General features: G+C 38.4%; 1 protein-coding gene across 1 annotated transcript in view; it reads right to left on the bottom strand.

The window, feature by feature from the left end:
* The window catches only part of SLC9A9 (solute carrier family 9 member A9), a gene marked incomplete at both ends in the record, with an annotated part of 170,958 nt that overhangs the window by 139,698 nt on the left and 7,582 nt on the right, over positions 1-23,678 (bottom strand). Inside the window, 2 exons of the mRNA XM_079539768.1 lie at positions 19,470-19,546; positions 20,142-20,219. Of these exons, the coding sequence (XP_079395894.1) occupies positions 19,470-19,546; positions 20,142-20,219 (155 nt within the window). The remainder of the gene's footprint in view (positions 1-19,469; positions 19,547-20,141; positions 20,220-23,678) is intronic.

Below are 23,678 nucleotides of genomic sequence, written 5' to 3' on the forward strand. Positions count from 1 at the left end.
CACTGTGGAGAGGGACAACATATGCATGAACAGCAAGCAAAGGAGAGAACAATGTGACAACAACAGGCAGAGATTGCCACTGACAGAAGAACCTTGTCACACCCCTAGTTTTATCCATTTTGATCTTCTAAGAACAAATAAATTGTTTCCATCTGAAGTTTCTATCTTCATTTAGAAAGCACAAAAGCAATGGTTGCTAGTTCAGGTGAAAACCTTCTGCAGAATCACTGTCAAACATCTGATGTTGTGGTAAAAGCAATTCACCCATACTAGTCTCAGGTACATACAGAGCAGGCTGAAATAGCAGAATCACAAAGATCCAAATGAAGAAAGATGGGAAAAAGCAGGAGCAACTACCAAATATAGTCCCATGATGCAGCAGATGATTCATACAACATAAGCACACAAAGAAAATCAGTATTCTGCTTGCTCGTATTGCCAGAGACGGACTCTGAGAAGCAGTGCTGTCGCTGAACTTTGATCCAGCCTGCTGTGCAAAAGTATAGGTTTGTTTTCTTTGCACAAGGTAGCTTGGGTACGTGTGAGGTGAGACAAATACAAGCTGAAATAAATCCCACAAATTGCTCGTAGTAAAAATGTGCCTGAATGCCACAGTGAGGAGAGAAAACCTGTGCTGAGCCTTGGTTTCTGACCAAATCCTCAGCTGCAGAAAGTGGCATCGCAGTGCCTGCCCCTCCGCATTACAGCAAACAAAGAAGTATGGCTATACATACAGACTGTTGGGTTGGTTTACAGAATGTTTCTTCTTTAATAAGAAACTGTATCTTCATATGCAAGCTACGGGGAAAACCTATTAGTTCCACAAGATTCTATTCTCAATTTAAAGCTGCAGGGAACATAATTAGAATGTAACAGAAGCCATTAAATGAAGGTGCACAATATACACGCCATATCCTCAATACAGATAGATCCATCTGCCTGATGACTTTATCAGCAGTTGTCTTTTTTTTTTCAGTTTTGTTATTTATTGCAGCATCCCTGCTAAATATCACTACTAGAAGTTTTTATTTTGTTAAAGGTTTTAAAAGCCTAATTCTAGATTTAAAATGTGTGTGCAGTTGTGCTATGTAGTACGACTGAGATTTGTAATTTAAATCTTTCTTGCCAAGTATGTTTTCTAATCTACAGAGAATTTTTCATCTCATATTTTATCTCCCCAAAGAACCTTACTTCTAGATATGATTAGCTTGTAGCTTGAAGCCAGTTGAACATAGCGACAGATTGTAATCGTGCAAGCGAAAGATGAATAAAAACCTGAGGAGTGGCATTTCTTTCTTTTCACAATGAATAGCAGTATGAATAACCCAATAATACAAAAAAAGAGAGCACAGATTTTATTCCTGGTTGTGCATGAAGTAAGATAGTGATTGACTGATTGATATTGCAACTGCAATGAAAAGAGTCAGAATTTAAAATGTATACAGTGACATATAAATAGTAGAGATGAAAAAGAAATATCCATTTCTTTAATCTGCTCATTCTATTTCTTCCTATAGCTTTTTCTGTACAGTGGAATTTTTCTCACCATTGTTTTGGCAACAGTGATTCACTGTTTCAAAATGCATTATGCACCAACATATTCTTCCTTTTGTCATCTTCTAAATCAGTTTTGTCACTAGAAAAGTTATTACATGACCTTTTCTTCAATAAATCATCTGCTAACTAATCAAGGCAACAGAAAACCTCACTGAAGCATCTCACGTAGCTGTAAACCAACAGTAAATTTACCTTGAAGTATTCTGTATAAATCTCACAGGTAGGATTGGAAAAACAGAAGAGAAATGGGCTTTACAAATCCTCTGCATACCTAGTTACCTGAGGCACAGTGATGGCTCCGCTGATGAGCATCATTGCTATTTAGTATCTATGGACCTGAGAGAAACTGTTTGACTGAGCACAGCTGCGCTCGTGACTAGGCTTTAGGTGGTGTCAGAAGAGCTTTTGCTTAGCGATATCTAACATGCGAGTCTTCCAATAGTCACTGATCATCCCCTATTTTCTCCTTAAATCAGAAGTTTTATAGGAAGGCCTAGTGGAGAGAAATGCACACCTCGGAGATAGGATTTAGGTAGGTGGGAGTAAGAAGGGTTGTATTGCAGTAATATTTATCTTAGGTTTTAACACCTCTTTATTGGTATAGGACCAAAGAGAGAGACTGTCCTTTCTTATGCTAGTACTGGGAGAGATCAACTGAAGCACATGCACACATGTCCAATCACGGGCTGCAGCAAGGGGCACACATGCAAGAGGAGAGCTGCATGTATCAGCAGCCTCCCTGGTAGCTAACTTAAAGGTGACAGTGGGTGCATGTGCACCCACTGCTGATGTGTCCCCAGTCACAGGCTATGCCTTTGGAAGCTGAAATGAAGCCAGAGCTTACCTGGAATTTAGAAAAGGCCCAACCGCATTAGTGTTTGATGCTTTAGCCTGGCCTGAATGAGAGTGCAGAATGCCTGAAGGATCAAAAAGCCTGAATGTGAGCCTTAGCGTACAACACTCTCCTATAGAGTCTTTCTCAAGAAAGTTAAGAATTGCTACAATTCAATGTTTTCATTTGTCTTCTGTAATGTGGACCATGGAAAATGTCTGTTGTAATACAAAGATGTGTTTAATTTAAAGGTGCAATTGCAGATTTTGCAGATAATACTAACAAGGTGGCAAAAGTAAGTCAAGATGAATGACACACATCTCATTTTGACATTACTAAATTGTCCACAAACATATTTTACCAGGCTAAATCAGTCTACTTACAAATGTTCAATTATGTCACGGTCTGTCAGTTAATCTAGCTAAGAATTAACTAGAAAAATGGAACAACCTTTATATTTTTCTTACAAAATCATTTATTAAATTTTTTTAAAGTAGTTTCTTAAATCATGATATCTCCAGGCTGAATATTTTTTGCTTTGCTTTACCATGTGCTGCTTGTATTTTAACTTCATGATCTACTAACTCATTCTTTGCAGTGATTTCCAAGTGAGATGTTTGCCTTGGTGAGCTGAAAAGTCAGTTGAGGTCACTGAATGTAGCTGGAAACTGTCTATAAACAGGTTTCCAATTTGCTCTTTTGTTTGTTTAAAAGCTCCCCACAAAGTTCACTCTTTTCCAGATTGGATTGCAAATAGTCCTTTCTTTACTATAGTTACACAGTGTTTTGCATTAAAGTCATACCAGCCAATCCACCACAGTTTACAACTGCACAATATTATTTAATGCTTTTAAAATATTCTTTTAATGAGTATAGCACAACTCCAGGATCCCTCTGCTCCTGAGCTCCATTTAAATCAGAGCCATTAAACCTGAATGTCTTTGCAATGAAAAAGCTGCGCTCCTCTTTGAGTGATGGCTACAATCTCATAATTACTTGGGTAAATGAGCCATGAAACACTGTCAGCTGTACTGCATCCAATATATACTACTGCTGAACATTTTATTGCACCACAAAGATTTAAACATTACATCAAGATTTACTTAACTCAATGTTATTTATTAAGAAAGCTTATAATAAATACTGGATAACTGAGAACATCACATGCATATTTTGAGAGAGGTATTATTGTGAAAGTAAGAATAAAAACAAATGTAAATGAGAGGTAAGATTTTCCAGAAACCATATTGGTAAATGATTTTAGAAATCCATAATGAGCTGTTATAAAAATGCTGATTAAATTTTGAGAAAAATATTAACAACACTAAGAGAAGGACTGACAAAATCCAGTTTGCAGAAGAGATAATAAAGGTATATTGATAGGGTATTCCCTATACGAATTGAAAACATCATAATTTAATGATGACTACAGAGCAAATAACACATAATGAACAGAAAGTAAGAGTGTTAGGTAAATGAGATTCACTACTGATTTGTCTAATTCATTTGGACAGCAGTGATTTAATTCACCAATTAGTTATTTCAGTGAGTATCATTATTATAGCAGCCATAGAATGAAAATTTCTCTCTACACCAGAAGATATTGATAGCATAAAGAATACAGCTTGGTCAAAACATTCAAGAGATTTCCTAAGTTCAAGAAAACCTCTTATAGACAATCAGAAAAGCACTTTCTTTAAAAGAAGTTTCTTTCTGATCCACAGATGAGTGGGTGCTTTGTATTCTGAAATGTGAAGACCTCTAATCCCATTTCATTATCAATATAAATGTCTCATTTTATTAAAGACTCTGCTAAATCCATGGCTTTAGCAATGTCTGATAGCAGTAAGTATCACAGATTAGCTATGGACTAAGAACAAAACTTTGTATCTGTTTTCTTCACCTTTGATCAGCTCCAAATGTCCTATCATTATTATACTGGCAGAGGAATTAAATAAGGATCATTTTACCTTTTCTTTTTTACCTCAAAAACATTCCTTCTGTCAAAAAACTTTTAACTGAGATTTCTTCAGAACTCCATGTAACAGCAAAATCCTACTTTCAGAAATACGTTTCAAGACAACTGAGAATGTTAGCAGAAAGATCTGATGAGGGAAAGTCTTCAAAACTGATGGAGCTCAATGATTCCATAATTAAAAGGAATTAAAAAAAAACAATTCAGCAGAAATTCTGAGGAAAGTATTTAAAGTCAAGAGGTTGAGAATCAACGTTTTTCACTTTCTCTCCAAGTACTAAAACATTGCTAAAATGTTATCAGTCTGTGCAGAAGACAGACATGTTCCTGTTTACTACTCGCTCTGAACTAATTCATGAGTAAATTAGCTGCTATCCTAAAAATTCAGACCACAAATCAACAGGAATTCTGAAACAGCCATATTTTTGGCCCACATCTGAAGAACACTACATTTAAAATACAAAAATATTTTGATTTAGTATTTCAGCATACAATGATCTTATGTTTGCAAGGACCATTTACAATAGGTTCTCAGTGGACCACCTCATATTCCCTTTAAATGCGTTTGTATTGCCATCAAAGATAATTAATAATCATTTCCTGATTTCAGTATAATGTAAATTACATTAGAGAGTAACCTGTTGTAGAACAGGACATTAAGTGAACAAAGAAATATGTTTGAAACCGTTTTAGCATTTTTATTGGACTAGCGCAGTCAAATAGCAATAAAAGTGCTGAAGTACAAGAAAAGAACTCACGTGCAGATTATGTGCAGATTGTTGGGTATTCTAGATGAACACTTCATTTACAGTGCAGTTTTCAAATGTAAAATACACTTTTAGATAAAACAAATGGATGCTTTTAGCACAGACAGGAACCTTGCTAAGTTTTGAGAGTTTTCAGGTATTTATCTACCTGTGCTTGGTTCAGTGTCTCATACAAAAAGGAAGGGACATATGAATATCGACTTTGACTTTCATGTTTCCAAGTTAGGGTTATTTCTTTTATAATTGAAACCCAACATTAAATATCTAAAAGTCTGACAAGCTCTGTTAAGTGTGCAGACACAAAAAGAAACCCATCCGTCCAGACGGGATTTACTTTTCAAACCGAATGAAAAACTGAAACTGTAGAGAGGCAAGAAAAGACTTTGTTTGGGTAACAGATGTTTGCTCATGTTTGCACTTCATTTAGGCTTCATTCTGCTCCTGTTCCAAGACATTCACATTTTAAATTGGTACTTGATGTGATGCTGACTTCTCTGTGGTTATTTCATGCTCTCAATGTGCTCTGTACCAACAGCTTTCCACATATGAATCAAACCCCTTCTGTCTGGATTAGGTGATAAGAGATACAGATGAAGTTCAAAATTAGCAGAAGTTTATGGCCAAAGATTCCTCCCTTCCTCCCTTCTTCCCTTCTTTCCTCCCTCCCTCTCTGCCTCCCTTCCTCCCTTCCTCCCTTTTCTCCCTTTTCTCCCTCCCTCCAGCCCTCCCTCCCTTCCTTCCTTCCTTCCTTCCTTTTTCTTTTCCAATTCTGTTCCTGTGCCACTGGGAGGGGAGAAGTGAGCTAAAGGCTGTGCTGAGTTCAGCTGCTTGCCCAGTTTAACCACATCAAGCTTGCCATGGAAGAGCTCATTGTGCATTCACAAGTAGATTGTGATTATTTCTAGTGAAACTCAATGCTTTGCAGATGCCGGACTTGTCCAGCCACAGCTTAGGGACTGCCAGGAAATGTGGTTAGTTATTGCTAGTAAGTATCAGTGGGTGGAAATTATTGCCTATTCATTTTGGTTTGTAGAATATAAACCTGTAAGATCCTGTAGGATACATGAATGAACCTTTACAATAAATCTACTTCACTCCCTCTCCAGTTTCTCATTTTCTTTCCTGTGAAGGCAGAATAAACTTGTAAATAATTGTGCTTTATTTTACTAGTACTGAAATCTGAATAAGAAGACTTAAACAGGCACAACAGTCAGCTGTACAAAAGACAGTTTTCCAACAGAGTATCTGAGCAGTTTATCAAAGTAATATCTTTAGGACAAACTGACTGGATGCGTCTCATGAGGGACGCACTACTTCCACTGTAGGGTATTCATAATGATTGTGAGTCTTGTTTAACTAACAAATAAACTTCACCATTCTACAGGATGAGGTTTGTCAGTCTTTAAAATCTATAGCAACTCCTGTAGCTTTTAGTAGAAATGATTAAGTAGAAAATTGCCTTAAATGTTTCCTGGGTGAGGCAAATCAATGATAATTAAACTGATTAAATGGAAATGCTGTTGTGAGATATTGGCTGCTTTCACATAGAAAATGTACTTTGTAAATATATGAAGAATACATGGGTCTGATGAGAAAAGTTTGAGTTATTTGTATAAAATATTTTGATTTTGGGACAGCTCTAACACAGCCACAGTGATTACATTGGAAGTAGTACCTTAATGTAAAACCATCACACCAGGAGACAGAATTTTTGCGTAACCCACATGAAATATCAAGTTAGATGAGATTAGTGAGATGAATCTGGCAAGCATATGGTATTCACTGAAAATAACACCGAAAATCAGATGTGTATCCCCTTTTTCACTTGCTGAGACTGAATGTCACTAGAAGCCGATTCCTGTCCATGTAAATGCAAAGTAACTTCATGAATAACATGGGATTTTTACTGCTATTCACTAGGCATGACTGTGTCCCAGACTCCTCTCTCAACATGATTTTTAAATATTTTACTGATTTTTGAGTACTTAGAGAGCTCAGAGTCTCCCTTTCTCCTCTAGGTAAGAACAATTCCATAAGATGAATCATAAACATTTTGCATATCAGCAAACCAAACCCCTGTGATACAATTATTTACAAGACACAGCGCTTACAAAAAAATTAATTAATGAAGAGTAAAACGGATGAAAGTGAACTCTGCTTCCCCTGTGAGAGCAAGCTGCTTACTTCATTGGAAATTACACTATTTTTTTCCCCATTAAGTCTATAACTGATGGGCTGCATGACGTTTTCCCTTTACCTGGCATATTAGGGCTCCTGCAGTTGGACTAAGGGCTATAAAGGAGCAAGCAGAGCTGTGACTCAGGTATAATGAGTGATCTGTCCTCACCTCTACAATGCCCATCGCTCACATGAGCAGTTTGACAGTGTGCCAATTCTGTACAGCTCTGGCCACCTCATTTTCCCACAGTTACCTTAAACTTAGCCAAGTTAAAGCACTTATGTTCTGGATGACAAGAAAAAGGATATCAGATACAAAAACTGTATGCTAAACTTCAACTGACCTTAAGCTTCCAGATTTGTGAAGAAAGCATAATGTTACCAACTAGGAGAAGACTAAGTGCAACTTACTCAGATTCAGGTTAAATTAATAACTGCTCCTCACTGACACTGTGCTGCTGCGTTTGCATCAGAACACAGCAGACACTCCACAGTGCTTACGGAGTGCGTACCATTCCTATAGTACCGTGTGGAGCAGGGAATGAGAAACAAAGCCTGCCATCAAAACTGCAGGAGAAGGCTGGGTGAGAAATATACAGTGTAATTATTATGGCTTAGGCTGATAAGGACATTGGGGCAAATGCCACTATTCCTGCAAAAGTGTGCCAAGGGATTTGTATAATGCATTATTCAGGACATCAAGCAGCTTTACAGTTCTTCTAGAAGCACAGACAGCTTTGCAGGCTATGCTATGCAGTATTCTATTAAAGGTGAAAGGAGTAGTTACTGAAGCACTAACATTGCTGCATGAAATACAGTTTCATACACATCTGCTCCAAAAATTCACACCACAGCCACTGATGTGGGCCAGGACATGGGTGGAGTAAAGCATCTATGTGGTAATGCACTGCAATCAGACTTGACAACAGGCAGGAAAATATTTTTCCAGCAATAGGACTGATTAGACATTCACAGCTAGAACTGCAGAGCTGTAGAAATGCAAATAGATTTGTTCCCCATAATGGCAGCAATTACAGCTTTGCTTCATCCTATAGATGGATCAAAGAGAAAAGAACTGACATTTCTGCACACTAGGATTGTTCTTTCATTATTTCTATGCTCCCAGGTTTTTATATATACTGGACAAAGCACCCATGAATATACTGCAGTGTAGCCTTTTAGGGAGGGAATAATGAGCTATAATATATGGTCTAATAGCTCTTTTCTTGCTCTAATTTCTCTGTCTCCATGTTCATTTTATGACTTTAGAGATCAGAGAAAAAAGATTACATTCCTAAATGAGCCAGACTGAACATTCCCTTCTTGGGAGGACACTGATATTACATCACTGAGCATTGCCTACTAAAAACTATGGTAACTTTTGTTCTTGATATTGTTATACAGCAGCTGTAGTCAAATTTTTTTTATGCACTAAGACCATTTTACAGAGCATCTGTTTAGATTTCATTGTAAACTGTAAGTTGCAGAAATCCTTTTTTTTTTTTTTTGTCTTGTAAATCTCATATGGACAATGGATTTCTCAGAATGCTTGCCAGTAGCAGCGTCTTCCATAGGCTGAGCAACTGTGCATAAAATACTGCTCCTATCATACTGGAGAACTCTTTCCTAAAGCAGACAGGACCTCTGGACTTCTACAGACAGGCAGATTTTTTGAAACTATTCAGAAAAGTGGGAAGTACTTCAGAAATAAAGAAACATAAGCTGTTCTAGGTTGCCTGGTGGCACAGTTCCACTTCATTAAGTTAGCAAGTAATTTTGGAATTTATAGACAAAACTTCATAAAGTGCCCTTAAGATCTCTGCATCCTACAGTCCTTTCTATGCTTACTTAAGTATTGGTTTTGTTGTTGTTATTTTATTTATTTTTATTTTTAATGACACTTCAGTGTTTTCTGCCCTCTTTTTTTCTTTCTCATGATGATTTCTTCTGTAGTAAAACCACTGGTTTATGTTTTGGAACACTGAAAGGGTTAGAGACTGTACAAAACTACTTTCACTTGTCAGACACCGACTGAAGCTAACAGAAATTTGTGCTGTACGTGGAAATAATGATGATAATGTTTTGTTTTGTTTTGTTTTTTTCCCATTAAATGAGTATACAGTAAAAACCAAGCAGAATATGAAAGACAAGACAGAAGAGCACAGCAGAGCTGTCTGAAGTTAAGTACTGATGATAAGAGTTTGGAGAATAAATCTTGATCCTCTCTGATGAAGAAGCCTCAAGACTGGAAATGAATGTTAAATACCACCCAGCCTCATGCAGCCTCATCAGGGCACATCCAGGGCAGCATCAGCAGCTCTGGCCACTTTCCAGAGTCTGCATATGAACTGCACTTTGCCACCCCCTGCTGTCCAAACCCTAACCAAGCAGTAGTCATTTTGTCCAGTTAAAACCCTGTTCAAAGCAAACGATGTTTCCTGGGCACGGAAATAAAACAGTGGGTATACTTGTCTTGCAGCGTCATTTTGCTTCACAAAACCTTACACGTGCTTGGCTCTGGGATGTTCCCAGCTCCCAGTACAAACCCAGAAAAGGAGTTGTAAGTATAACTTCAGTACGTTTTGTTTGCCACTTCTCTGGAAACTTTTCACCTGACTGCATTTGGGATGGGACTCAGCCTCAAAAGGATGGGCAGGGTTCTGCATAGAAGCCTCTGGCCCACTGTTGCTATCATACAACACCTGGCTTTGACTCAGCCTAAGGAGTCCCTATGGGATGGATTTTTCCCAACTTTTCCTGCTCTTCCTCACCCTCTTGCAACTCCAGCATAAAGAATAGCCTTGTTTGTTCTAGCATTTGTACCTGCTTCTGCTGATTGACAATGTTTTCAAACTCAAAGTAATTTTAGTGAGTGTTAGAACTTCCAAAGGATAAAAATACATACCCAAAAGCTTCATTTATATTCACTGAAATTTGAATCTATTTGGTGGCATAGAAAGCTGAGCTGTCTGCAACACCTTAGCAGAAGAAAAAACACAGATGAAAGGAGAAATCATGGCACTAAGGATTTTACATTTCCTCTGCACTTTGATGTTCAGCTTTCACTCCACTCCCCACCCGAAGCAAGCTAACACCATGGTGTGTGACTACATGCTTCTAAGTGGTAGAATCTGCCTCCAGGCACCCTTTATAGTCTTCCTTGCTACACTTGAAAAATCGTTGGCCTCCCCAGCATCTGTTTGAGTGACAACAACTAATGCTAAAGAAAGAGAAAGGGCATCCTAAAGGCAATTTTGTCAACTAAAAATCATACATGAGGCTTTTTATATTGTCTGTGAAGAGAAAATTAAAAATAAGTCATAAAAATATAATGATCGAAGAGATCAAAGAAGGAAGAAAAAGAGGGGAAAGTAACTCTGACACACTTTAAAGGCAGAAACCCCTGCAGAAAAGAAGGTATGAAGGCACAAATGTATCTGCATGGCACCCTGGCACCACACTGTTAAAACTTCCCTTAAGACAGCAGCTTATATAGCACTGCTACAGAAAAAAAAGACAGCATTCCTGCAGGGATATTGGCTGAATAACATGGCAGTGTTTCTATGTCAAAAAAAAAAAAGCAGCAAAAGATAAAAAATAAATCCTCAAATAAGATCTTCATTAAATGACATAGGGTTTTTTTTTTTTTTTGTTTTTTTGTTTGTTTTTTTTTTTGGATTGTGCAGCTTTTATTTTACATTTGGATCACGCTTTCCAGCTCTTCACAATGGAGCATCAAGCATCAACAATTGAATAGAATATGAGGTTTCTGAGTAATAAAAATATCCCATGGTGTAGCACATTAATTAAAATACCAAAGATAAAGAGGTTTGTCAACAAAACCAGGCTCGATAGCACAAGGTGTGGCAAAACTCTGAAAAATGTGACTTTGCTTTCTGTCCTCTGTCCCAGCTGTTACCGTGGGTTTTTGTCCTTGAGCACAGTGGGGTTAGTATCTAGAAGCTGCTGTTGAAAAGAAACATATAGGCAGAGTTTGAATAATTATTTCTTTTAAAGCTGGAGTCACCCAGGGCCAGGACCTACTAATGAGAGGAAGAATACAGAGGAGAAAAAGTTTTGAACGGTATGGCTGGAGACTCCTTGTTTATCGCTCATGAGAAGCTAACCTCATGGTGTGCGTTTGTTTCTCCTCAGCAGATGAGGTCTCACCAAGGCTCTTTAACCAGGGGAGACATCACTTGAGAAGTTTTGTGGGAATGTTTGTCCTGCACAAGGGAACAAGCGTGACTATTTTGAAGGAATAAAATCTCAGGTAACCAACTGTCAGTTGTCTTATGTATTTATGATTATGGATTACGTGTCAGGTCAACATGTCATTAATAGATTATTCTTTCATTAAAACCAAAATTATTTACAACATCCTTGTTGTGTGTGTGGATGCCATACATAAATATTATATAAGAATCCCCATCCACATTACTGAAAATACAAGTTGATAAAGTTTTTGGGAAGCATGTAGAAGTTACTTTTTGCGTCTCAACACACTGAGAAAAAAATGACAAAACGTGCTTACAATTATGATCAGATAATTTTTGGCAGGCTTAACTACTACCTTCTCCTTCCCATTTATTTCTGAGTTGTTCATTTGTGAATGCGCCAGTTTGACAGCCCCAAAGACAGGGAGCAGCTGTTTGCCTATAAAGGAAATATATTTACAACATTCACTTCCACAAACTGCTCCCGAAAGAGTGCTTCAGTCACACACTTGAGGGCTAACAAGAGGATCAGTAATGTAAAACCCCCAGCATCTTGCCAAGAGTACTAATGAAGCTGCAATTTACCAGTGAATGGTTGGAATTGTATCAGGTTTTGCAGTCTATTTCTTTTACTAGAAGTGCAAGGAGACAACTAGTTCAGGCTTCTGAGTCACTTCCAAGCCCACAAGCGTTACTGTAACTAATGTAGTTTTGTCGGTGATGTGCTCAGATTGTTGTTTCACAATTCTGGTAACTACTTTGAAATACTTTGAAAACTAAGCAAAGTAATTTGAAAACGAGGCTGATTGTTAGCATTCTGACATTAGCCATCATAGCCAGTAATTTTAGCTAATAAACTCCCCAGTTTACTAAAAACTGTTCACCAGAGTTGTTTAATTTACGGTATTATTTGGAGTCCTTGGATCGATGTTTGAAGCAACGTGTAAAGCTGACATGTATTTGATGATTCTTTGCCTTCCCTCACAAGCAGCACTCCAAGCTGTGGCAGCAGTGAGTGGCCCAGCCTATGCAGGCTGGGCTATGCAGGCTGAGGCAGCTGACCTGCCCCAGCACGAACACGGAGCTGCTAATGGCTCTTCCTGAGCCTGCACCCAGCACATGGGGCCCACAGTGTGGGCAGCTGCCCCCACCTCTAGCGTAGCGATGAGCTCCAAAGAAAAATCTTTTTCTTCGATTGCTTGTCTGAGGCTGAGCGAAATGTCTTTGTCCTTCCTTTGTTTTTAAACAGCCGAAAGTCAACTCAAAACGAGCTTGACGTCTCTCCAGCCTCGATGTTCAGCTGAGTCCTGCTTCTCTCGGCTGCCCGGGCAGTTGCCGTGCACGGAGAGACGCCGGCTGGGAGCTAACGAGTGCCGCTTCCCCACCGACTCCTTTCGCACAGAACCGAGCGGCAGAAGCGGAGGGAAGGCGGCCAGAGCTCTGCGTTAAAGCTCTGCTCTCGGGGGAGCAGCGGTTCCAGCTCGGCTCCCGGACCCGGGGCGCGAGCGAAGCGCGGCCGCCCCCTGCTGCCCGCAGCGCGCCATGCCGGCCGAGGATCGCCTGCAGCAGCTCGGCACGCGAAAGCTTGCCTTGTGCGACATTGCTCTCGCTGCACTGCTGAATGCTAACGTGAAATACTTCCATCTGCTGTTTCTCTCATTTTCTCTCACTGTAATATTGACAGCAGTTGTGCGTTGTTTTTTTTTTTTTTTTTAATTTTTCTTTGATGTCAACTGGAAGTAAATGATGTCGGGTTGCATCTTTAATAGGGAAAGAGCCTGCAGAAGGTTCAGCTGAACGTGCTGTCTGTTACACACGTGACCAAGTTCAACAGCAAGATGGGATCAGTCAGGGTATTATTAAAGCCATGAGTAAGGCTCTTGCACTGAATGGCTGACTCACGATCAAACAAATGCTTTTTGCTATATTAGAGGGCTGTTTGGGAAAAGTGCCAAAATGGGATTATGATTTGGACAGGAAATTAGGTCCTGTAGTAACCCAGCTACATTTGTAAGCCCTCTGACTCTGGTGGTGCACTTTGATGCCAGCCTCACCACAGCTGTTCTCTCTTCCACTGCACATGTAGATCTGAGCCACCTGTGTGGGGATGGCAGAGAACGGCGTTCCAGATACCCACAGCTGTGCATCAATCACATGGCTGGAGCAGGGCACTGCCCTTCAAAGTTGTGTCACAGCTCTGCCACTCAGTCCCATCCCTTAACCTGTCAGCGAATGCTTTCCACATCTAAAGAGCTCAAAGTGTTCTGCTTCATAGAAATCAACCTGTACTTGAAAGGTATTTCACAATATTCCAGTGAGAAAGGCTACGTAGTACTCTGGTAACAGGTAACAATGGTATGCCTTCTGGATTCTACATAATAAGTAAGATACAGAGCTAACTGTGGGCTTCTGTATGCACCAGATAAAATAGCATTAATAAGATAACTGAAAAGTGGCTGAATCAAGTCACTCGTCGTGGAAGAGCATGGTGAGTGGAAAACCCACTCATCTGCTGGGCTCACAAAGTAATGAACACTGGTTTGAAATCCATATAGCACTGGGTTACTAATGGCATTCCTCAGAGGTGGATACTGGGAGGTATTTAAAATGTGATCAGAGAAGGCTCAGAGTATCTTGTTCTAACCCTCAAGTTTTCCTTTTTCATTAAAGTTTTCCCTTATAAGGGGTTGGGTTGGATCAGAGATCTCCAGAAGTCAGTTCCACCCTAAATTATTCTGTGATTCTGTGATAAAAAAGAGTGGTGAAGAACAGCTTCACTCAGAATGTTGCTTGAAGGGAGAGAAACTGCAGTCAGCTGTACCCACACCCTGAGGATCAATGGAGGGCAACTGCATAAACAAGATAATATGGTTTGCAAGAGGACAGAACAACATCAGATAAGTTCTTCTGCTTTCCTGAAATTAATTTAATGATACTTATGTTCCACAGAGATAGCATGAACACACACTTTCTTATTCCAAAATCAAACACATGAAGTGGCTTGTAAGGACAGCTGAAAGGAAGAAATAGGGCAAGCATTTTCAAAAAATGCTTTGTTCTGCATTTTCAATCTGAACCAATGTTCAATTTTCTCATATATCATAGACTACAAAAAAGGTATCAATGTGCAGCTTCTAGGTCAGTCAGCATGTCTAATCCATATATGACCTGACATTCTTACTGCAGAGTTTCACTATCAGTCATTGTCTTCGCACAGATAGAGATATATTAGTTGCTTGGGTTTTTTGTTTTGTTTGTTTTGTTTTATTTGTTTGTTTTTACTGGTGCTGTCATTTTGCTCTAAATTTGCAGTATGTGAGATGTACATAAATACCACAGAACAGATATTGGTACTCATCCTCCCAGAAAGGGAGAGGCCAAAACAGAACAGAGATTGTGGTGCTGTAACACTTCTATTTTGGCTCCTGCTAAGCTTCACAAAGGGGCTTGTTATGTTGGAAGAGGTGGTGGTGCAAAGAACAAACAGGGGCCAAGTCAGTATATTTAAGAAGGGAATGATTGTTCTGCATAGGGTATGGAGCTGCCTATGAGCAGAAACTAATCAGCATTTCAAGAACCACCTGCATAAAGTCCTTGCTGCAGCAGGAAGGACAACAATCCTAATCATTTTTCTTCAGTAAGTGTAGAAGAATTGCCAATGGTTAAGCAGCAGGTGAGAGAATGTGTGGCTAATCCATGGGGCTCAGGTGCAAACAAATGCCTGGCTGCACCCCTCCTCACCCTCACTTATGGGTTACCAGCTGAGGGAGCAGTATTTCTGGGGGTAGAGATTACATTTCTCTTGAGCTGTCACTGGTTATTAGAAGAGGTGAGCTATCTTTTTTCTTTGTTACTTGCTATGGTTCCATAGTGCCTGCATCCTGTTAGAAAGCACTGTTGTTGCCTTCTTTTGCTGTACAGTAAAATTTTATTATTGTTGTCTTTGTATTTCTAAAGAAAGAGAGAAGACAGAAATACTGCCTGGGAAGCTAATTGTTGGATATGGGAGGAGGGGGATGAAGGCAAATGAATGTAGAGGAAACAAGGTAGAGAATATCAAAGTACAAAATGACTGACAGAAATAGACTGACTGAATGTGTGCATAACAGAGGTCATGTCATTGCTCGTGTTGGTTCAGAAAAAAGCAGTGTACTTGCTGTATGCCATGTCCTACAATTTAGTAAAGCCCTGCAGTTTCGTATGGCTTGTAGCAATGCATAGTATAGGCTGAATTAGATATGTGTCTCTGAATCATAGCTCAAGTGCTGTTGGAGCCAAAAAGCTGGGTTGAAGAGATGCATGGGTGGTCCACAGCTAGAGAAACGGAATGGTGGTATTTAAACACAACGCTTGGTGTTAGTTCTTTAATGATCTGGAAGATTAGGGAAGAAGACTCTAGGACATCTATGCAAAAGTATTAATTTCTATAGTAAAAAATTTCCAGTGCAACTGGGAAGAAACTTTATTAAATAATAGTGATAGAAGCCAACGAAACAAATAAGTTCTCGCCCCTAGATGTGTTTCTTCTGAGGAAAAATCTAGACTCAAGTCTTTTCTCTATTTTGCAACAAATGCCATTTGCTCTTTTTCTGAAAGAGTGCATGACTTACATTTTTCTTTCTAGCTTCCCCAGCCACATACATTTCCCTTCAATATGAACTTTTTTATACCCTTAGTATGCTAGGTAGTTATTCTGGGAGATAGTAATAATTACACCCTGCTGTTCACCACATCTGTTTATGAGAAGAACTGTGTTTTCTGTGTGATCAACTCTGCTGCTGTAGACAACATCAGATGCTTATCACAAAATGGCTGCGAGTACTAAGACTGAACTTACAGCAACACATACTTTGAATGCATTAAAGTACTCTTGGAAGCATTCATCTCTGAGTGGATGCTAGTGGCCTGAAAAGGACTATTTTATATCAGTATCTTGGTTTAACTCAGCTTTTCGTCCACAAGTTGGCAAGTCATTCAAATGAGAGTGGTTTTTAATTATATTATAGCTTTAGAAACGCTAGAACTCGGAATTATATCTAAAAGAAAGTCTCTTCCCTTTTTCATTCCCTTTGCAAAATTCCCAAGCTCAAGACATCGTAATGAGTGTATATTTTTTCAAACTACTCTAAACCAATACTTTAATAACCTGTTTGGGATTTGTTTAACATCTTTAACCAAGAGTGATGAGCGGGAACTACGTGCAGCTGCAAATGTGAGTTACAGCTTGCAACCCCACATGCAGAATTATTTTAGATGCACACTGATCAAAGAATCAAAGCTACCACGTTGGGGCACTGAGCTACACACTCAAGTAAGCACAATAGTTCTTTTTCTGCTGGGCCTTGGTGTTACTTTGCCTTCTCTGGAGAACTCTGGAGAGGCACAGTTTGTTTTAATCTAAAAAACGTTCAGTTTCCTGAGGTCATTGAGATATGGTACAGTACTGCCTCATGACTGAAAGAAAATACCTGCATTAACTCCAGATGGGGCATGAAAGCACTAAAAAAACCTCTAAAATAAAACAAAGCAAATGTGCACAAAAACATTACCAACACAAGTGCTATATTTTCATAAATATATAAATAAATTACCTCATCCAAATTAATGTCTGGTTATTAGCTTTTTCATTATTTCTAGCCATAGGCTGAATATCTAGCTTCAAAACATAAATGGAAATTATTAAAGACAGGCATCTGAAATATATTCAGATTATTTTATCAATGGAGAGGGCGAACTGCCTACATTTAACTTTCCTTCTCTCTCAGTCAATCTGTACAGCACCAGGATACTTTAATGCTGCCTCACCATTTTTTGTTTGTACTCCAACTAAAGCCTTTATTCTTTCCTGTGAGGAGCTTAAGCATTTGGAAAACTACACCTGTATTACTTGGTAGGAATGTGTGGTAAACAATCTTTAAATTAGGAAAAAATACTGCTTGTAATTCTGAAACTAATACAGAAATGATCCACTGGGAAGGTAAGAGTTTAGGTGGTGTAGCTGCAGATAATCTCTTTAAAAGTATTTGCTTACTTTATGGAGCGCTCTGTAACAGAGAGAGATTTTCTGTTACCCTTAACATGGCCCCATTTTTCCTTGCAGAAACAGTTTCTAAAATCCGGAAGAGTCTCACAGCACAGTGCAGTAGATACAAGCCAAACATTTTTTTGGTTTCAGCCTGCTGTACCGTGCTGTGTGATACTTTGGCTTTGCTCTGCTGAAGCACAGAACAGTTTCCAAGCTGCAAAGTCTTTACACAGCCCCCATATGAGCAAAAGTAATCAGATTCTAAGCTCAATACTGTTTCACATCAGCCGACTCCATTAGTATATTCCAGAAAGCTTCAGTCAGAAAGCAACAAAGAACATGCCCATAACCTAATTACATGTCCATACATTTGCCAAAATACCCAGACATCTCTGGAAATGCTAAGCACAAGGAGAAGTCAAATCCCCAGTTGTGCAATGCACAGGAAAGGTGCTGAACTTTTCAGGTGTGTGTTCCAAATGCTTAATGAGAAATAGAACCTGTGTGCACTGAGAATAAGTCAATGTGTCAATTTATCAATATCCACAGTTCTGTCTCATAATATTATGAAACCAGAGGAAGCTATTTATTGTTGAGAAAAAAAGTTGTAAGTTTACAGGAAAAAATGAATATTCCCAATGAGGAGTCAGACTTCTTGTTTGTTTGTTTTGAAAAACTATTTTCTATTGAAAATGATTAATTGTAAATAGAATATTTAAACAGAATGCCAGTGGGAGGATTCTGTCCTGAAATCTTTAAAATACATTCACTACTGGGAGCAGTTTGGACTGCTATGCTTATGAAAGAACAAAATTCTTAGATACTTAAGTCAAGATGCACTGTGTCAATTTAAACAATATAAAGTTTAGCATTTCTTGCTACTGCTGCTTTTAGGAACAATTTATTCATTCCATCCATCCATTTTTCCCTCAGGAGGCGAAGAGGGGCTATTGAAAGTGTGCAGTCAAATGTGAGGAAGAAACCTTTTCAGATGACAATTGAATCTTGGTACCACAAGTGTCTGAATATGAAGTGTCCACTTCAAAAAGTTACAATGGAAAAGCTGATCTCATGTCTTTTTTTTGTCCTCAAAAATATTTGGAGTGGTATTTGTTAATTCCTGATACCTCTTTCCATCTCTCTCGTATGTTTATATATAGATGAATGTGTGAGTTTGGTTTTCAAAATCATTTCAGATTCAGTTTTTTTAAGAAAGATCTGAAAAATATAAAGGAGAAAAAAAAATTGTGGACTGTAAATGCTAGCCAAGTATTTTAGCGTGAAATGTCTCTCCACAGTGACTAGTAAATCAGCCAAATTTCACAACAAAATTAGAAACATTTTACTTAAGAAGTTTGGAAATGAAACAGGATTTTTTTGTCCCTGTGTTCTTCTGTCTTCCTCTTTTTCTGCAGAAACTATTTAGTCATATCCAATAGGCTTCACTTGGCCTTGGAGACGATTCCAGTAATTTTACACTATACAGTATGTTTCTGTCCATCCCCTTGTGAGCTTTGAAGTCCTTCGTTTTTTGTTAGAGACTTGTTCTCCTATGGAATGAATTCTGGTCAGAAGGATGACATTTCAAATGAGAGAATGGTTCCTTTTCCCAGGAGAGGTGGTTAAGGTAACAAGGTTGTAGAAAATAGGCCATGCTTCCATCAATCACAGACTAGAAGTGCAGGATGCAACTTCCCGACTGCCTTAGACATTTCTTACCAGCCAGCAATCTTGCCTCCTCTGCATTCCCTGACATAAAATTACTTTATCTATTACACACATTGTGATTTCTATTGATCATTGAGGGTGAGCAATTATTTTCACAGTTTAGTTTTTAATTAATAAAAAAACAAAACAAACAAAACCAAGTAGAGCACTAATTAAAACTTCAGCAGTATAGTAGAAAGCATTCACTTACCCTATGACAATGCAGGAGATGGCAGTTCCCAAAAATGCATAGGTTAAAATTGATCCCAAGTTACGAAAGAAATGTCTCTGGGGAGGAAAGTTTGGGGAAAAAAAAAAAAGTCCTTTGTAATACAGTCAGTAACAGAACATTAAAACCAAGTTGCATCTAGAAGTGCCATTCCATCCATTCTTTTTCTTGCTACAGCCCATAGATATAAAATGAAACAGTATAGGCTATAGAAGTTGTTTTGGAAAATATGATTTGATTCTATTTTTTTTTTGTCTCTTGGAGTGCCTTTTCAATTCTCTCTTTTATGCATCTGGCTAAATGCTTCAGGTTCACAATAAAAGTGTCTGATATAAACTATCATGACCTTATCCATTGAGTAAGCTAAGTTTTGATCATGCAGTGTATAAAAAATACATAGGCTGCTGCCTACTTGTAGTGTTACCAGATTCAAAGTGGCCTCTTCTGAAAATAGCAATGTCCACGTGTTACAAACTGCACAATCAAATCTTTGCACTGTGACAGGGAGCAGATTGCATTTTCTACCATTCCTGTCAAGTTTTTACCGTGCAGTATATTTGTTAACTGACTTTTTTTCTCTATTACTGGTCTGTTGGATCTAGAAAGTAGCAATCACACTAAGCCATTTCTGTAATTTAAGACAGAGGCACTTACCTTCTTTAAACTATATCCAGCATGAAATATAATAGGTGGCAGCAAAATATTGAAGAAGATGGAAGGATCAAATGTCATCTGCCAGAAAGGACAAAAGAGAGGGTAAGGAGACAGAACGTTATTCTGAGTTCTGTTTTACATATTAACGTGTAATTCCTTATTGGTCATGTACGTAAAATACTATTTGAATGTTTAAAGAAGGAAATTGGTTATGAATATTTTAAATATACAAGTAGTGTTACCTGTGATACTGTCATTACACTACTGCACTAACCAACTGGACAGTCCCATGCTTAATTCCTGGTTCAGATGAGGGCTTTGTGCACTGTCCTATGTCAGTTCCCCACTTACTCAGCAGTGGCAACAGAAAAGATCTGCACTAGCCAAACCAAACTAACGGTTCTTTCAAAACATGTCCATATAGTTCCAAACAGAGCTAGATAAAGTTGCTTGATGAACTACTGGCTGTCATTTCTTTGTGATCACTCTTTGTGATTCTTGCTCCATCCCACTGCCTGGCACAGCAGCAGACAACACTTCATACTCCATTACAGAGCTTGTTACACTTATATTCTGTGTAGTGATAACCAGGTCCTCTCTGAGTGCAGCCTGCCTGAGATGCATCTGGAACCTCATTATGTGTGAGACACCAGACAACCTCCGTCTCCTTTGTTTTGTAAGAAGTAAGAATTTATTGTACTGCCTCCTCAGTGTAAAGCTGAAACTGCTGTATGGGAAATTCACTGCAGGAATAGTTCAGAAGTACTGTTTGTAATGCTGACCAGTTATCATTGAGCTCTTCTGATCATATCTTTTGCAACCTCAATTCACCTTGGGACGTGAAATAGAGAGAGAAAATACCAAGAAAAGCAGCTGGGAGACACCAGTAACCTTCTGAAGAGGCCCAGTTTCCTGAGCTTCCTAGACCAATTCTACCGTAGCCAAGAGGCTGAGAAACTTTGTGCAGAGAACAGGGTTGAAAGTTCAGCAATCTTCTCTTTTGGGTACATAGCCAGGCTGTACACTGAGCTCTATTACAAGCTTTTAGGAATGGATGACTTCAATTTAAAATGCTGTTATCTGCTTTCAGATATTCTGTCAATTTTATAAGAAAAGCATTTGTGAATTGAAAGTGAAGGCAGTACTAATGTTGCTATATGCCAAAGTACAACATTACAGAAGATTTAAACCTAGATGAGTAAGAATGACTCACGCTCCAGATCATCTCAGTATTTTGTATGTGAATAAGCAGAATTGTCCTCATCAAAACATGTGGGATCAGCATCCAAACACAAAGTGTTTCTGCAAATTTCTGTAGCTTTTGTTTCCCTGGGATATTGTACCTCTGTATGATAGAAATAAGGAGGGGATTTCCCACTCTTTTAAGCTGTTACATAAATCTTACTTTAATGAGAAGTGAAATAGCATTACAAAGATGGTACTAAGTTGGTGATTTTGCAGGCCCTCTAAAACCATATACAAAATAATGGCCATCAAAATCCGGAGTGAGGAAACTGTTTTCTACTAAAGTTACTTAAATTCCCCTGGCAGTATCATTTCAAATATGTGCAGTTACCTACAAAACAAGACCCCAAATGATTTCTAAATAATTGTATTCCAAGGCTTTAGTTTTGTAATTTGGTGTGCTTGAACTAATTGTGGAACTTGCTAAGTAATTTATGCAGACTCTAAAGCCTCATCACCTCACACAGAGATTTATTGAATCAGATGCACTCATAAATTAGAATGCCTGTCTACTTCAGATCATTCAATCATTGGAAACTTTACAGACATTTGCAAGCAGCTGGATTTTTGTGAATACTGTAATAAATTTTACTTAGAGCTATAGTAAAGATTGTCAGGAGAACACTGGGTCAATGTATTTTTCTGTGACCAATTAAATAAAAAGCTCAGAAAAAAAGCTCCTTAGCTCTTGAAACCACTAAACTGTGTCTCCATGTCACCATTTGAAAAAAAACATGAACACTGATAGAATCCCTTAGCCAAATATTGTATACAGATTAATTACTAAATTTCAGTGAACACATTAAAAATATGCATAAAAATCTCTGCCTTAAGTGAGTTTCACAGCAGGCTGTATTTGTTTTTTTCCTTATTAACACTGTTTGCTTCTGTGTTGAAAATAGACTGAGGTCCAATTTGTTTACAATACCTTGACAACAGGTTTGATGTCAGATATCAATGGCCATTTTCTGAGTTGACTCCGCTTATTTTGTCTTGTGTCATTAACAAAAATCTTTAACTGATAAAAAGAATATTGTAAAATTTACTTTTGATACTTAAGAAAGTAAGAATGCTTCACAAGACAGGCAAAAGTCTGAAAAACTTCAGAGAAAACTCATGTTTGTACAGTCTGTCAGATGAACGTTACCTGAGAAGCTAATTCATGATTGTTACTTGTACAGTATGAACATCGTCCGTTTGCAGATCAGTAGCCAAAGTAACTTTCTCCCCATTTCACTGTAGCTATTTTTTCTTTGGAAAATTCTCAAGGCCTAAATTTCAGCCAATGTAAAATACATTAAATTCTTTAATTTCAGAGAAACCAAATCAATACATGAGAGCCACAGAGCTAATTCATTATTTCCTCTTTCAGTTAGGTGGGAAATCTGCACCATCTATCAAAAGCTACAAGGTGAAATATTTAAACTGAATATCATAGAGTATGAATGCAGGGCAAATAATCTTTTTTTGTAATAAATTGTGTTTGTAAGGATTTTGGCCTAGAGTATGTTCAGCCTCATTTTATTCTCTACAGAAGAAATACTTAAAACTTTTTCACTTTTTCCTGGTGCTTTCCTACTTGCATATAGAGAAAACTGATTTCTGCCAGTTGGTAGCAAGCTCTGGGATTGTCCTTCAGCAAGAAACTAAAAGAAAACAACCTGGCTTCACCTTCAGAGAGCCGTCTTCCTGTGCTTTTCTGATCTAGTGTGGGATCAGTGCTTAGCATAAAAAGGGCAATTAGTGTAAAGCCCAGGCTAACCAACTTTACCCGTAAGTGAATGGAGACTGCCTAAGAGTGGTAGAAAAAGACCAAAACACCGTAGAAAACAGAGAACTCTTCAGCCACCCTATCTCATGCTTTATTTTCTGAATGCCATTGTTCAAATACTGAAGTGTCATGAAACTGTAAAATCATCCAGAGTTCACACGAAGTGCATTCCTCACCTAATACTATTCCATATACATGAAACACTAGTTGTTTTTTCTACCACAGCTAGAAACAGCAGTGCAGCTGTCAGTACACTGTCCAAGTTTGCCTTCGATTTCAGACACAGTGACCAAGAACAACTTTTAGTCACCACACTTCAAGTAACTTTCAATAGACAGAGTGCTTTTTAAAGCTGGAGAGGAAAATATTTTTAATAAGCCTATGTACTGCTTACTGTTCTGTCAGCAGCTGTGCTACTTCAGTACCTTTACAAGAGACAGAACACAATTAGAGCAATGGCTTGCAGCTCCTTTGTTCAGATAAAGTGGTATTTTAAGGCTACACGTACTAGATCAATTATT

The sequence above is a fragment of the Tetrao urogallus genome (genome assembly GCF_951394365.1).
Source record: "Tetrao urogallus genome assembly, chromosome: 9".
NCBI classification, from domain to species: domain Eukaryota; kingdom Metazoa; phylum Chordata; class Aves; order Galliformes; family Phasianidae; genus Tetrao; species Tetrao urogallus.